The 16,065-nt window shown below is 38.3% G+C and overlaps 1 protein-coding gene across 3 annotated transcripts in view; it reads left to right on the forward strand.

The window, feature by feature from the left end:
* FGD5 (FYVE, RhoGEF and PH domain containing 5) overlaps positions 1 to 16,065 on the forward strand; it is an 82,077-nt gene extending 66,012 nt beyond the window's left edge. For 2 of the 3 annotated variants that reach the window (XM_053953764.1, XM_053953765.1), the window contains exons 15-21: positions 2,873 to 2,972; positions 4,485 to 4,622; positions 5,699 to 5,801; positions 7,821 to 7,951; positions 9,630 to 9,758; positions 11,444 to 11,592; positions 12,312 to 16,065. In XM_053953764.1, coding sequence (XP_053809739.1) covers positions 2,873 to 2,972; positions 4,485 to 4,622; positions 5,699 to 5,801; positions 7,821 to 7,951; positions 9,630 to 9,758; positions 11,444 to 11,592; positions 12,312 to 12,348 — 787 coding nt within the window. In that variant the 3' untranslated portion in view covers positions 12,349 to 16,065. Of the gene's footprint in view, positions 1 to 2,872; positions 2,973 to 4,484; positions 4,623 to 5,698; positions 5,802 to 6,405; positions 6,472 to 7,820; positions 7,952 to 9,629; positions 9,759 to 11,443; positions 11,593 to 12,311 lie in introns of those variants that run through there. The other variant, XM_053953766.1, reaches the window with a different exon arrangement.

Below are 16,065 nucleotides of genomic sequence, written 5' to 3' on the forward strand. Positions count from 1 at the left end.
GATAGGGCCCCTTCCCTCTCCTTGTGCTGCTCATTCTGTGACCAATCTGCCATAAGTCACCCAAGAACAGTTATTCCTCCTCCTTTTTGTACTGGCTGGCAGAGCTAATGAGATACCAGTGAGCCAGTAGCCAGCACACTGTCCTAACTCCATTGCACAACGTCCTTGGCCTATTACACTCACCAAAAGAAGCACCAAAAACAGAAAAGTGCAGATGGCTTCAAGTATCCCTAAAAAACTGTATGTTTTACTGCTCACACTGCGGGGCTGCAAGCTGCACTAAAGGCCAGTGGTTAACAACTGAACTGCAAACCTCAAAGCCTTTGTATTTGTATGAGACAAGGTGAGTGAACTGAGTAAATACAGCATGAGTGCCAGGAACTAAAGGCAGTAGACGAAGGATGACCAAAGCTCATAAGTCAGCATGGCTATATGAGCAGATGGCACTGTAAAGTCTTTCCATTTCCTGCTGAAAATGGCTCATTCACCTGAAGAGCCATGTTATTGGTTTAGCAGGGAGCTGCTAACAGATTTGAGCACATCACTCCTTTATGGAGAAGGCCCATATGCTCTTGTATCTTTATTTGCATTCCAAAAATATTAGTCTTGGACACAGGTATAACTCTGTGGTGCTTATATAAAATACCAGAGAAAATACTAGGAGAACACAGTCAGTATTACCTCCTTAAAGGCTAATTCAGAGTGATAATGGTAGCACTCTGACAAAATCCCATCCTGGTCCAATTTCTATGTTCTGTGGATGTCCCCTGCTGTCTAGTGAAATCCAGTGACAACTTGACCCCCTCTTTCTATTTGCTTAATGATGAATATATGAGCTAACATGGATAACTGATAGCTCAGCACAGAAGATGCATCCCAAAAATCCCACAAGGACCAAATGTGGCAATGGTGAATCAAGGGCTGAGCTTCTCTGAGTGTCAGAGGTTCAGCAAAAATTCTGCTGAGCCTTCATGCAACCAGTCAAATATCTAATTAAGCACAGGCCTGTGCAAATTGACATAATTGATCTTACTCATCAGCATATGGGTGTTATTCCCACATTTAGTCACTAAAAACCTGCAATTACTTCATAGATATTTTTAATTGAGTGGAAAAGAGGCTTAAGGAGCCAGTTCGATATCAGACTTTTGCTAGCATGTTTTCCTTCTTACCTGTCTTTCCTAAAGTGGCTTTAATTTCCACCACTATATGGGCCATCATTTTCTTTGTGTTTCTTTTGGGTTTTAAAAATCATATCTTAATTCTCAAGTGAAGAGACTTTTCATTAAAGAATTAGCAAGACAAATGTTTAAATCAGGAAAATCAGGACTTCTTTTAGTGTTTTCTAGGCAGTGGACATGATTTGTCTGGAAGATACAGACATCTTCAGATTTCTCTGTAAGTGTAATTAGATAGGTGGTAACTTAGGGAGTAATAAGGAGTGACTAGGCTAAATAGAGCTCTGAGCAACCTGGTCTAGGGAAAGGTGTCCCTGCCCATGGCAGGCCCATGACACAAGATGATCTTTAAGGTCTCTGCCAACCCAAACCATTCTGGGATTCTATGACTAGTAGTGTGACTCTTTACAGAGGTGATCTCCTGTAACATCGCTCCTTGGCTTAGCTAAGGAGCCTTAGCTCCTCAGCTCCTAGGAAGCTACCCAATTTGTAGTACATACACTAACTAGCTCAGAGTTTCTGCTCCAGACTTGTTGAATTTTGCACAGGCTGATATTTGTCAGACAAGGGCTTATGCTTATAGTGCAGATGGATACCAAGTCAAAGATCATCAAGAAAATCTGGCATTTCCTCTTTTTTTGTGCCTTTTTTTTTTTTTAAGACCACAAAACACAAATTGTTCTCAGATGTCTTGTTTGGTGGTCTTCATGAGGACAGTGTGAGGAAATCACAGCTGAACAGCAGCTGGCAATGATGCCACTGCTAGTTTATACAACAAAGTCTAGTGGGTAGCTTTAATGTGAGTGGCTGGTATGATCTGGAGAGGACAGACCACACTGAGTTAATTCTCTCCTGTGACTAGAAACCGCTAGAGCTGTGCAGAGTTTCAGATGAACAGGAAGTGCACAGTTTGAAGTCACAGCAGAAAAAAAAAGCTAAAACAGGCAGGATACCTCACGGCTGTAACAGAGCAAATGCATCTGTAAAATAACAGGCACCCACCCTGCTGGTTTTTGGGGATAGGTGGACTAGCAGGGAAATGCGAAGTGCTCGCTGGTTTGCCTTGTGCACAGGGGGCATCTAGGGGTGGGTCTGAAGAATTACTGGCCTCCACGTGTAACTGCAACTCCAGAGAACACCCAGCTTCCTTCACTAATTGCTGCCCTGGCTTCTGCTCCAGGAGACTGGAGGTTGTCTGTGAAGAAGCTGAAGGAAAATTGAATCATTCACATCTCTACCGTGGGCGATACACTTCTGCATTTCCCAACATGCAATTCACCTAAGCAGCCCACTGTAGAGATGAGCATAAACTTGCTTGCTTTGAGCAACTCATATATGCCAACACTCTAAGCACTAGAGGGCCTAAAAGATAGGGCAGACAGGACAAAAGGAGACACTTCATATTGTCCTGTGTGATCTAGGATTGAGCAGCTTATAGCAAAGCCAGAGACTACTTTGAAAAATTTTCTGGGCATTTAGTTCCTTCTCAATCACAGTCCTAAGCATGGAGCTACACTAATCATCACTCTGAATATGTCCAACAGTCAATTTTGTTGCTAGTCAGAAAATTATAAGTTCAGTGCAGTAGTGGGGAAAAGCAAACATTCATGAAGAGAAACTTTTCTCCTCTGATCAGTTTGTTTCAGTCCCTGCTGTACATGGCATTGATTGCTCTGCTGTATTTCATTCCCCAGCTCTTGCTCAGAAAGGGATGACTGGTACAGCTGCATCACCAAACACATCCCAGATGACTGCAAAGCTCACAAGACTTCGACTTTCCACAGTAGCGTGGAGGTAAAAGGAGGCCAAATCTTTCAATGCTTGAAAAGGAAAGGGAGAGAAAGAGAGAGAGAGGAAAGGAGGAGGGTTATACAATATGGAGTTCCTAGTAGCCAGACATTCTATTTTCATTTAAACAAGCATGCCAAGCTTGAACAATGAAACTCATCACAGCTCATGGGCCACCTCTGAAATATCAATCACACTCCATACTCTGTGGCCTTTGCTTAGTTTTTCTGGAGGAAGATTGTTTTGTCCTAAACGGCAAACAAGTACTTATTTTGGATTAATTAAAAATAGCTACAAACTTCATAGATTAAAAAAAAAAAAGCCCAAGCTACCCATTAATTACACCAATATCATATACACAATAAAGTCCCTATCAGTGCAAACCCCACCAGTGGTATTGAAATTATATGCAATTATGCATATTATTATCTCATTATTTTCAGTTATTCTACTCCCAGTTAAGGAGGCAAAACCTGCATCTGATAAAAAGTAAAAAAGCTATTTTAGATTATGTAGAGCCCCAGTTTTACTAAATAAGAAAGAGTGCCGGTGAGGCCACATCTGGAGTGCTGTGCCCAATGCTGGGCTCCTCAGTATGACACATGGAAACCTTGGGAAGAGTCAACAAAGGGCAGCAAAGCTGATAAGGGACTGGAGCACCTCAGATAGGAGAAAAGGCTGAGAAAGCTGGCACTGTTCAGCCAGAAGAAGAGAAGGCTCAGGGAGCATCTACTGTACGAATACATGGAGGGTACAAAGAAGAAGAAACCAGACTCTTCTCAGTGGTGTCCAGTGACAGGACTAGAGGCAGTGGCCACAAACTGAAACACAGGAAATTTCTTCAAACAGCAGAAAATACTTTTTCACCCTGAGGTCAACTGAGCACTGGCACCCAGGGTTGCCTGAGGAGGTTATGGAGTCTCCATCCTTGGAGATGTTCAGAAGACACCCAGACACAGTTATTGCCAACTGCCACTACGTGGCTCTGCCTGAACAGAGTGGTTGAACCAGGTGGCCTTCAGAGTTCCTTTCCAAATTCAACCATTCTATAAATTAATTTTTTAAGACCTCAGACAGTAAAAAATTAATTCAAAAACAAATCAGGCTTTTTTCCTGGCCTGTATCTAATCTACTTTTAAATACTTAACAGAAAAAAAAATTGAAATTAGTCAGTTTAGTAATCTAAACCAAATCCTTTTTCAACAAATGAAACAATAATTTTCATATGCAATTATCAGATACTTGTCTGATGTGGAAGAGTGTCAGGGCCTGACCAAAAATAGATTTATGTGGATTTTTACTTTTTGTGACTCTGGCTTTAACAGCAGCATGTACTAATTTTTCGATGCTGAAGCAGCTTCATGTCACTTATATAAGTGCATTAGGAGTGAGAAAATTTGGGGATCTTAGCAGGTGAAGGTACATTGAAATGAGAGAATTGTATGTAATGCAACAGGGCTGACTAAGTGGACTTAGGAAGTGTGGATGCTTCTTCATTTATTCTTCTTTGATTTTAAGCTAAGGGAAAAGTTTGGAATACCCTTGGGTGAGAGGCCTCCTACACTCGTGCCTGTGTCCCATGTCATGATGTGCATGAACTGTGGCTGTGACTTTACCCTCACTTTGAGGCGACATCATTGCCATGCCTGCGGGAAGGTAAGAGCTGTGCAAGCTTCTCGGGGGGGTATTTATTCACACCTCTAGGACACTGACTGCCACTGCTGTAACCTGAAAATTTGTAGCATCATCAAGATCAGAATTCGACTTCTCACAGAACCAGTGAGCGCTTTGCTAAATTAGCTAGTTAGGTTTCTAATGTTACTAAGAAGGAATAACAGTAACCTTGCCTTAAGGTCAAATTACCTCCCAAAGGCTAGTTGTTAAAGGCTGACAGGGCAATTGTTGTTGAGTGCAGCCCTTACGTCTAACACACCGAGACAATGAAGAAATACACTAAAAATACAGGCTCTGTTCTGGACCAGAGCAGTAGCACAACTGCTCCATGTCCTGTCCCTAATAACAGCTGGCAAAATGATCTTCCAAGGAAAGTGAAGAAACTCAGCAACAGAGCACGGTTTGATCAGTGACTAAAGGGAAGGTTTCCTCTGTGCTCCAGAGAGATGTTGCCTTTTGTCCTAAAGCTCAGGGGATCTATAAGCTTTCTTGGTTTTGTCCCTTAACCTCTGACTATAGAGATTTGCCTGTATACATAAACCTGCAGTCCTGTTTTAAACCACGGCTGTCTTTTAACCTCATTTTTAAATTTATTTTAATAAAACTACAAGCAATTTTTGATTGGATAAAAAAGCATTTAACTTAATCTTTTTTCCTAATTCCACTGAGAAAATCAATCTGTACATACACAGGGTTTGGAGGAACACACAAGCTTGTTTAAGAAAATAATGTTACTAACAAACCTACGAAAACAGAAGTCATATTAAAGTGGTCTTTCTGTGATTCAGTGGTAGGGAAGGTGTAAATTCCTGGAGAGAAGGACACAACAATGGTGTTAAACGAAATACAGTGACCAATTCTGCTTGGCTTACAACAGTGTAAAGCTACAGCAATCACATTTCAACCAGCAGGCTTTTCCTGACTGCCACAGATTCAGGAAAGAGTCATGTCTGATCCACTATCCACTTCCTCTCCCAGCCAGCTCAGGGGATTTGTTTTGTATATGCATATCTATAAATTTATATTGTAGTTATGTGTCTCTCCTCTTGCTGAAACAGATTGTATGTCGAAATTGTTCAAGAAACAAGTACCCCATGAAGTACCTCAAAGATCAAGCAGCCAAAGTCTGTGATAGCTGCTATGTGGAACTTAAGAAAAGAGGTAAGATTCCTTCATTCTTGTCAAAACTGATAAATCAATTTCCTGCTTGTATAATGGGGATGACTTAGGATCTGCCTTCTATATTGTATTTTGTTAAATAGTAATCCTCATTTCAAATTTGAGGCATATATATTGAGGCTCTGGGAGAGCCAGCTGTATAGCAGCTAAAACTGTTTAGCGAGCCATAAAATCAAGTTTAGCAAACTTTTTCAGACTGGAACAGGGGAACTTAGGTTAGCTATACAGTAGAAATTCTTTGTTCAGAGGGTGATGAGGCCCTGGCACAGGTTTCCTGGAGAAGCTGCAGCTGCCCTGTCCCTTGGAAGTGTTCCAGGCCAGGTTGGATGGATCTTGGAGGCACCTGGTCTAGTGAAAGGCGTACCTGCCCGTGGCAGGGGATGGAACAAGATGAAGTTTAAGGTCTCTTCTAACTCAAACCATTCTGGGATTCTATGATTATAAGCCAGTTCTTTGAGAACTCCCCTGGCCTTTGGATAAACCAGAATAATGATAAAAAACAATGTCCTCCGAGGAGCAGCTGAGGACTGAGTTTGCCTTCTTTGAAGATAAGGAGTCTGAAAGGTGACCTCATTGCTCTCTGCAGCTTCCTGAGGAGGGGACATGAAAACAGTGGTGCTGATCTCTTCTCCCTCTGATCCAGTGACAAGACACATGAGAAAGGTTCAGCACTTCAGCAGGGAAGGTTCTGACTTGACATGATGAAACCTTTATTTTCCCAGAGGGTGGCCAAACACTGGAACAGGCTTTCTAGAGAGGTGGTCTATACCCCATGCCTCTCAGTATTTAAGAGACATTTAAACAATGCCCTTAATAACATGCTTTGATGTTTGGGCAACCCTTAATTGGTCAACCAATTGGACTAGATTATTGTAGGTTCTTCCTATCTGAACAATTTTATTCTATGATGTAATTATAGGTGATAACTATTCCCTGTAATTTCTAATTAATTATCCATTAAAATAAAACAATGTCTTTGTGGTTCTTCACTGTCCTCATCCATGTTGTAGCTTTCACAAAAAGAAATACTGAGGCTAAGTGCAGAGTCACTAAGAGCTGTTCTGCAGGGCGAGTTTATCTAGTTACAGATGAAAGTGTGAATTCAAAGCAGAAGAGCTACTGCCTATCTAGAATTTTGTATTATTATCCTACTATATAAGGATAGTATATCCTTATATTCTGATTTAAGTACACATCCAAATAAATGACAAAAGAGGGAGAGGGGTTACAAATATATAAACAGAGAGTGAACAGGAATTTATTTTCTTGCACAACTACTCATGTAGACAGTCTCTAAAAGTAAGCTTACTACATTCCCAGAAAAAAAAGTCATGGACAGATGAAGTTTTGTTTTTCCCTCCTGATTAAAGAAATTCACACTAGCCAAGAAAACACATAAACAGATGCTGTCACAAAAGCAAAAAAAAAAAAATCCCCAAGCCAATGTGTGCCCAGAAACAGTAACTCAGATTTGTACTAAACTAATGCTGTGCTTTACTAAGAGCTTTCAACTTATGTGTTGCCAGAATTGAAATCATGAATATATGAACTCAGACATGTGGGCCTAATGGAAATTTTCAGATACAGAATAACTGTCTCCCATGTACCATTCAATGAATGGTTCATACAGAAAGAATGTTGCATTAGTGAATCTATCCTGGAAAGGTGTTACAGAACATAGAGGAGAAAGATGTCAAAGCCATTTGTTAATGCTCATTTTAAATAAGAAGACAACAAGCTGTGTTTTGTGCTTTGTCAGCTTTCTTGCAGGCCTTTTCAAGAAACTTTAGGTTAGTACCATTAATTGAGGGTGCTATGGAACCCACTCATTAGACTTAAAAAGGTGATTTGAAAGAAAGGCTAAAATAAAAACTGTGTGTAGGGGAGGCATTGCATGTTCCTTAGTTATTTGTATTAGTGTATCATGTGTCTAGCTTAGCCTGATATATACCAACTTATCCATTTCCCCCCTTCCCTTTCTGAATTTTCTTAATCTTGCAGAGCGGCCACTAAGTGTGAGCTTCCCTCCAACTTCATCCAGGTGTTCAAGCAGTGCCTTCTCCTCTGTTTTCCACAATATTCATTATTCATCTTTTAAGAAACAGAAGAAAATCCCTTCAGCTCTCATGGAGGTAGGAACCAAGCTGCCTGAGAAAGGCAAGGAGCTATAGAAAACTGTGTGCTCATATTTCAGCAGCTATGTTTTTAATTTATACTGTGTGCAGTGGGCTCAGCACATGCCTTGGTTTACTTTCATTCATCATGCAATTTTTTTTTTTTTTGCTTTTCACAATAGTGCTTAAAATACAAAAATACACTGAGCTCTAAAGATACCACAAAAATATTTTGAGCCCACTGAGAGAGTGAGAGAGTATGGTACTTTAATTTGCTCATCAGCCTATGAAGTCTTGAAAAAATGAAAATGTTATCAAGGTACTAGATAGAATAGGGCAGATCAACAGAGCATGATATAGTGTTCATCAGTTACCTTTCTTAACAAGACCCTTACTTCTGAAATCTTACTTTGATTTCAAGAGAAATAAAATAACACTTTCTTAGGAAATAGACTTACTTAGTGAGTACCCCTTGGCAGTCAATTCAAGAACATACATGTTTCACCAGGTACTTTCCCTCCAGCTCAAATGAAACTATTTCAAATCAAATGGGTAAAATCTTGACTTCACCAATGTAAACAAAATTCCCACAGATTTCAGTGGGGCCATGATTTCTCCAATTGTGTTAGTTTTCTTTCCAGGAACAAGGTGCCGGTCATGTTGATGATTGATTCTAGATAGCTCAACTGCCCACTGAACTTGAGTACAGTAAGGTACTCCCATTTCCTGCAGGCATTTCTCATTGTATTAAAGAGAGTAGGGTGCAAACATCTTGCTGAACTCATTGTGCAGTTGAGACACTGGAATTTCTTGAGCTTTGTTCATGAAACTCTGCCAAAGATACAAGCATGTAATACAAACACACAAATTTAGTACTAAAAGAACTAGCAAGCAGAATTTCAACCCCATGAGAAAAAAAGCATCACCTTTCTATCCACAGGGAAGCAGCACATCTTTATTAACATGAACTATCTCACAATAGCATTACTCCAAGTCCTGAAACATTTCTGTTCTGCTGCAAAACACTGCTATATTAATTCTCAGTCATCTCTTGTATCAGTGTTACAAAAGCTGGTTTTGAATCTCTGCCCTTTGTTTCCAAGTCAAATACTACTATAGTTTACTGCTGAAACTAATGTTGTACACTGCATTCTATGGGTGCATCTACTCAAAACCTGGATTTTTAAGAACATTAAGCCCTTAGACCTCAAAATATTTCTATGAGAGGAGCAAGTCTTCTCAGAAATATTATTTCAAAAATAAAACCAAGTCATTACCAAAGTGATTAACATAAATTAATATAAAAACACAGCAAGGCCTTATATATACCAACATCTCAAAAGTGTTCAGCCACAAGACTGCAATTCACTTCTGGAAGCATATACCTTTAAAATACAAAAAGCACCCAAAAACCACCAGATGTGGGAAAAGGGACAAGTTTGGCTTTTCAGAACACAACTGTAAACTTACTGACCTCAATAATAACTCAACTGCATATTTTCCATTAGAGTTACTGAGAATTAAGTTTAAATATTCAAACAGTTAAAAAGAACCGTAATACCATGCTTATATTTTTTCTTAGAGGTATCAATACCTCTAAGTTTTCACTTAGTGGCTGGTGTGATGCAAACATGCATAATCAGGAGGGGAAAAGACTTTACTGTTACAAATCCTGATTTCTCCTCCCATGCTCCAGGTGGCAGCCTCAGAAGAGGGAGCTACGATCAGTGGTTACCTCAGCAGATGTAAGGGAGGCAAAAGACACTGGAAGAAACGCTGGTTTGTTATCAAAGGCAAAGTCCTCTACACCTACATAGCAAACGAGGTACTGTGCAATCTGTCTTGAAATAGTTTTCTATCTGAGACTCCTTTTTTACTCCCTACGGGCAGGAGACCAGTAAATGGGAAAGGTATAAACGGTAGTTCTTCCAACTACCTGCTTCTGAGACCTGGTCCTAATAGACTGACTCAGCCACAGTCCTAGCTGGACCTGTCACACACTGCCCTTCATTATTTGATTTCTTATTATTCATACTATTATAAATTGTCAACCACTGGGAACCTTAACATACATATTTACACCTAATAACTTCAAAATCCTTAGGTGTTCTCTGGTGTACTTAGTAACTGTCACATATTTTTGTAGATAGAGAGTACTATGATCCATTTCTGGTGGGGAGGAGAATCTTGTAGTTTAGCAAATATAAATAAGACATGCTTGTCCAACTAGCACCGACGGGGAAAGACAGGAGGCAGACTGCAGAAGTGAGAACAATGCCTTCTGTGTTGGACTGCAAGCTCTTCCTCACAGTCAAGGAGGCTGGGTATCAGCTAGATCATTTTAATGTATTTTATCCCTTTTCTTATTTTATAATAGCTGTAATACAGATAAACTTGAAGTGTGATATAAAGTTTGGTTATAATGGATAGATTTCATGCACAAAATCATAAAAATACATTTTGCTCGAAGAAAGGATATAGAATGCAAAAACCTGTCAAAGCAATGCTTGGTACTTTAAGCCTTTAGAATACTTTGCAAACATCAGATATTTAAACTTGCATTACCATCACCCCTGTGATGGTTACATGAAGCAATGTTATCCCCTTTAAACAGATGAGGAGATTGAGTCACAAAAGGATTCATGGTTTGCCCAGCAGTTCAGACCATTAGCATCAAATTCTGTATCCAACACAATTACCTTATCTCTTTTAACCTTAAAAGTGATTATTTCTAGTTCAGCAATAGGAAAACAGCAAGAATGGGTTACTTTACATTCCTGGTCTGCAATTTACCTTCTAAAAGCAGAGGCAAAGGCAATACACACATATAATCTACCTAAATACAGTAACCAAAACTGCAGCTATCAGTAACAGCTGAACTGCAATTTCGTTAAGGCTTACGGTTTTCTTTAACTTGTACAAAGCTGTGTCTGCCAAGCAAAACTCATGGAAGTTTCTTGGGAGTAAATTAATGATTAATTGCATTACTAAGTAGGAAATTTCCAAGCAGCCTTTTGGAAAGCATGTGTGCCGCTTGAAAAAGAGCAGATTTCTAAAAAAGTCACTAGTGTTGTGAAAAGAAATGACAAGGTACCAAAAGGACCACTACTTGCAGCCAGCAAATAAAAATGATTAAAAGAAACATAACTGGAAGTGAGTCTCGGGCTTTCAGAACTGCTGCTGTACTCTTAGTAATCTCAAGTTTGCCTCCAGGACCATAATGTCAAAGGCAGCCATCAAAGTAATGGCTAATTTGACCTTCATGGCCGTGTGGATGATCATAAAGAACTGGACTTTGAGAGCTGGTGTTCAAGTCTCAGACTAGATAAAACATGTGCAGTACTCAGCCACTGCTGTTTGGGTTAAAAGCCATGAGTCCAGCAGAACATCCACACTACTGCTTTTGCAGAACTGTCACAGAGGGGTTGTATCATTTGCTTTTCAGAAAGAGCCCTCAAACTGTTACAGGCCTTCTCTTTACATTTTGGTTCACTTCTTCTTTGCTTTCAGGACAAAGTTGCTACAGAAAGTTTGCCTTTGTTGGGTTTCACCATTGCTCCAGAAAAGGAGGAAGGAAGCATGGATACAGTTTTTCATCTCTACCACAAGCAGACGCTCTTTTATAGCTTCCGAGCAGAGGATAACAATTCAGCACACAGGTATGGGGATAGATTTCCACATTGGCTAGTGAGCTTATGTCGGGATGTTTCCCTCCTTCAATTCAGAACACCTTTATAACAGATAAAACAAACACCTTTCAGAATTTTGATTAAGCCAGATTGCATGTGACTGGCCTGACTGACATTAAAAATCTACCTGGTGCTTTTCAGTTCCTTCAGGAAGGAGAATTTGCTCCCTTCTGTAGGTAAAGAAAAGACTGAGCCTCAAGAGTCATAGCTAGAAGTCTGTCAAAGGTGATTACTGTAGAAAAACTTCTAGTTTGCATGTTAAATTTACCCATTTCTTAGTTTTCTCATCAACAAATGATTGTTTGGATTTCCCATTCTAATGTTACTGCTTTCACATAATAAGATAGTCACAAAATTTGTAATAAAAAGCTAGCACCGCAAGACACACAGAAAAATAAATGAGTATTTATAGGAGGTTTTGTTGCTTTAAATCATACTTCACCAGATTCACCTTTCCTATTCTAAGAAAGCACTATCTTTGAGATTTTGCAATAAATTACTGGTCAAGATTGTACTAAAAAGCAAGAGTCTCAGTACTCAGCTCCCTGCTTTAATCACAGAACTATTGTTCCTCATTAGAGCTGGGATAGAAAATACAGTCTTCTTCATGCTTTATGTTTTTAAAGTACTTATTTTTCTTAAAATAAAAAAAAAATATATGTACCATTTTTCTTTCCTCTACTTTTTAGGTGGATTGAAGCCATGGAAGAAGCATCCATATTATAGCAGCTTTCACTCAATGAACTTGGAATAAATTCTCAGATTTCTATACATTTCCAGCAACCCTCTTCTCACTTACAAAACTGAACAATGTATTTCAGGCCCACTGGCCACACACACTGGATATGAACTGTTTCCAGCTTGCTCTTTTTCTTCCTTCTTCTTACATACACATTGTTGCAAATGAAAATTTCAAGATAAGAGATTATTTATGGTGATCTTTATGTCTGTGCAAGTTCAGCCTGTACTATAAGCTTCTCTTCTGATCCCACAGTAAACTAAGTCTAACATCAAGACCACAAAATACATGGAAATATTGACTATAGTAAGTTAACAGACTCAGTTTTACTTATTCCAGACCACTATCGTATTTCATTGGGTTGGTTTTGATGTCTACCGTGACATAAGAAACAATGCAGTAAACAACAAATGATCATTTAAAGCACTTTATAATTTTTTATTGAACTACAGCTTAATTTTCTTCATGTTCCTAAGGAGTTCTGTGGCCTGATTTATTACTCTTCCATTAACAGGTGCCAGCATGAAATTATGCCCCGCGTATGCTAAATTGCTTCCACAGAAAATGAAGGAAAAGCACCTTCAATTTACCTGGTCTACCAACACTTCACTGACTCTGATCCAACAGAGTTACTTACTATCAATTTATAATTTTACACAAATCACCGTATAATTTATGCTAAAGGTTTAGTTTTGTATCACTGCAGTACTTTGAAATGCACTCGAGTAGCTCTACAGATCCAGATGCTGAATTTTATCTCTCTAAATACTTCAGACTCAAACCCAAACGTTATTTTTAATTTATTATAAAACTACAGACAGTTTTTATTTAACACATCTACCTAGTAGTGTTAAGATTTTTATAATCTATTTAAATACTGTGTCTTTATTTTCAAAATTCCTGTTGTTTCTGCTGTTGTTATTATGAAAAATGTCATCAAAAGTTTAATCCACATAATCAGCGCAGCATTTGAATTATGGTGGGTGGACTGAAATGCACTTGTCTGAACCTGCTCTGCTGGAGTCATTTGGAACTCCTGTGGCCACACCTGTCCTATGTCAGACTGCTGAGGTGCTTTACACCAGCTGAGGATATAGATCTCTGGAGTTTGGGGGGTGGGGTTTTTTGTTTGGTTTGGATTTGTTGGGTTTTTTTTGGTTGTTGTTGTTGTGTGGGTTGGTTTTTTTTGGTTTTTTGGGTTTGTTTTTTTTTTTCTTTTGTTTGTTTGTTTTTGTGGGGTTTGTTTTGGTTTTTCTTGTTTGTTTGTTTGGTTTTGTTTTCTTGTTTTGGTTATTGTTGTTGCGGTGGGGTTTTTTAGTGTTTCGGTGGGAGTTTTTGTAAAGAAGATTGAGAAGTGATGTTCTAATCGTTGCAATACAGTGGTTTTGTCCTCAGTCATAATATTTAACTGAGGAACAGAATGACATCTATGATTAAAATATATCTTTGTATAAAAATAACATGCTCAAGAATTTACTTACATTAAATTATATTGATGGGAATTTTTATTACTTTTATTTTTCACTTTCTTCAAGGAACTTAATGGAGATCTGAATTTTTGACCCTAACAAATTTTTTAGAATTGTCCATATTTTTAAAGGTCTATAATATATATCCAAATGGTAAGGTAGATCAGTTTATCACCTGGAAAAACAAACTTAAAGAAACAAATACACATCTACCACTAAATAAAAAAATCATTTTTGGGTTTTTTTTTGATACATCTGAGTCTGACCATTTTTTTGACCATCTGAGTCTAAGCATATATTATCACATGCAAACAGAAACCAAGAATGAGAAAAATAAAACTTTTGTATTCTTTAGTTAATGGATGAACAGCAAACTTAACTTTCATGTAAGAGCCATGGCCTTGCTACCAATACACTGTAAATGTTTATCCCCCCTTGAAAACATTTTGCAATGACAAGAAAAATAAGACAACATTGAATACAGAGCAAGATCTCTAACCGTGGTCTGAAACAAAACAAAACTGCACTACAGGATGACAATATTATGAAGACTTAGGTGCTGACATGTAGTGACTGTTGTATGAAGCTTTCAGTTAGAAGCAGGAAATGCACATGAAAAGATTTTGTTGTAAAAAATAAGATACAGTGCTATTAAACATTGGTTTAAGTAATGTAGAGAAATAAAAGAGCAAAATATAACTGCAGTTCTACAGGCTTTTCCTTTACACCATTACTACCTTTGAGTCCAGCTTTGCAGTTCCAGTTACTGTTAACGGACACTTGCCTATTAAACAGTTTTCTGACAAATAAGGAAAAGCATCAAATCAGAAGATGGTACTGGAGGCCTTCTGGTAGAAACAGGATTTAGACCTAATTGGTTTGATGATGTCTTTCAATCACACTGATTTATCTTCTATAAAGCCCATCTGCTTTATTTCATCTTGACTTCAGTTACAGATACAAATGGTCTCAATGCAGCATAAAGACAAAAAAAAAAAAAAAAAAAAAGTCCTCACAATCTCACAATTTCAGTCCTACTGTTAACTGAATTTGAGCAAAGCTAAGCACCAGAGACAGAAATTTTAATTTCAGATTTAACCCAGTAATCACCTTTTAGAAAATGCTAATATATTAAAATAGAGGTATATATTCAGTTTACTACCTGACATTTAATTACACAGCTTTTTCTTACTAATTTATAGCTAGTATTACTCCTTCAAAACAAAAATTTTGTTCCATGTCTTCACAAATATGATAAAAATATTTAGTAGTAAGTCACAATGTTCGAGCTGATCAGCCAACACCTGTGATCAAGCTTCTCCCATTTGTTGTTTCAGAGTTTTTGTTTATTAATTGATTCATTAAAAAGCATTAAGGTTACTAGTTATTATCTGCAAATAATATTTAGACCTATTTTATGGTATATGCCTAGTTAAAATCTGGTTTTTAAACAGTTATTAATTTTTTCTTCCAAATCAAAGTACAAGTATTTGGAGATGGAGAATACCAACATGACAAGATCAATCCTATACCACTTACACAAGTACTGCTGGTCAAGACCTTGGGCTGCTACCCTTCCTGAGCTAGTTCTCTGCTTTTACCACACAGCTATGAATACCAACCAGGCTTTCCTATTTGCATGCTGCTTTGATACAAAAGCAGTAAAAACTATGTTGGCTGTTACAACATTAAGTGAATATCACTGCTTGTGAAGGTGAAAGAAAGAGACAATATTCAGTGAGGGGAAAAGGTATTCCTTTAAATACTAAGGGAAAAAACACTAGTCTAACTCCATAAGGAACTGAGGAACGTAACATACAAACTTCTGTGTATTAAAAGCAATGTGATTCTTCAGCCTGGGTAACACTGTGACACCACTTTTCATCAAATTTTTACAAGAAAGTTTCTAGACTCCAGGGCATTGTGGTATGAGGTCAAAGGTAGACCTTGATGATCATAGAGGTCTTCCCCAACCTTAATAATTTTATGTAGTGATATTTTTCTGCAGTCAACAAAACCTACAGCAGACAGCAAACTCACTTTTACTAAGAGACAAACAAGGAGAAATGAGGGCAAACCTCCCACTTGATGGAGGGCACCAGCTTCCCTCTGCACTGCCCAGCCATGTACAAACCCAAATGAAAGGCATGAGGACTCATACTTTAAAAATCATCTGCTAACATGTAAAAGAGACATTTAAATTGAATGTGGCATTAACAAGACCAAACAGTTCTG

The sequence above is a fragment of the Vidua chalybeata genome, chromosome 12 (genome assembly GCF_026979565.1).
Source record: "Vidua chalybeata isolate OUT-0048 chromosome 12, bVidCha1 merged haplotype, whole genome shotgun sequence".
Taxonomy (NCBI): domain Eukaryota; kingdom Metazoa; phylum Chordata; class Aves; order Passeriformes; family Viduidae; genus Vidua; species Vidua chalybeata.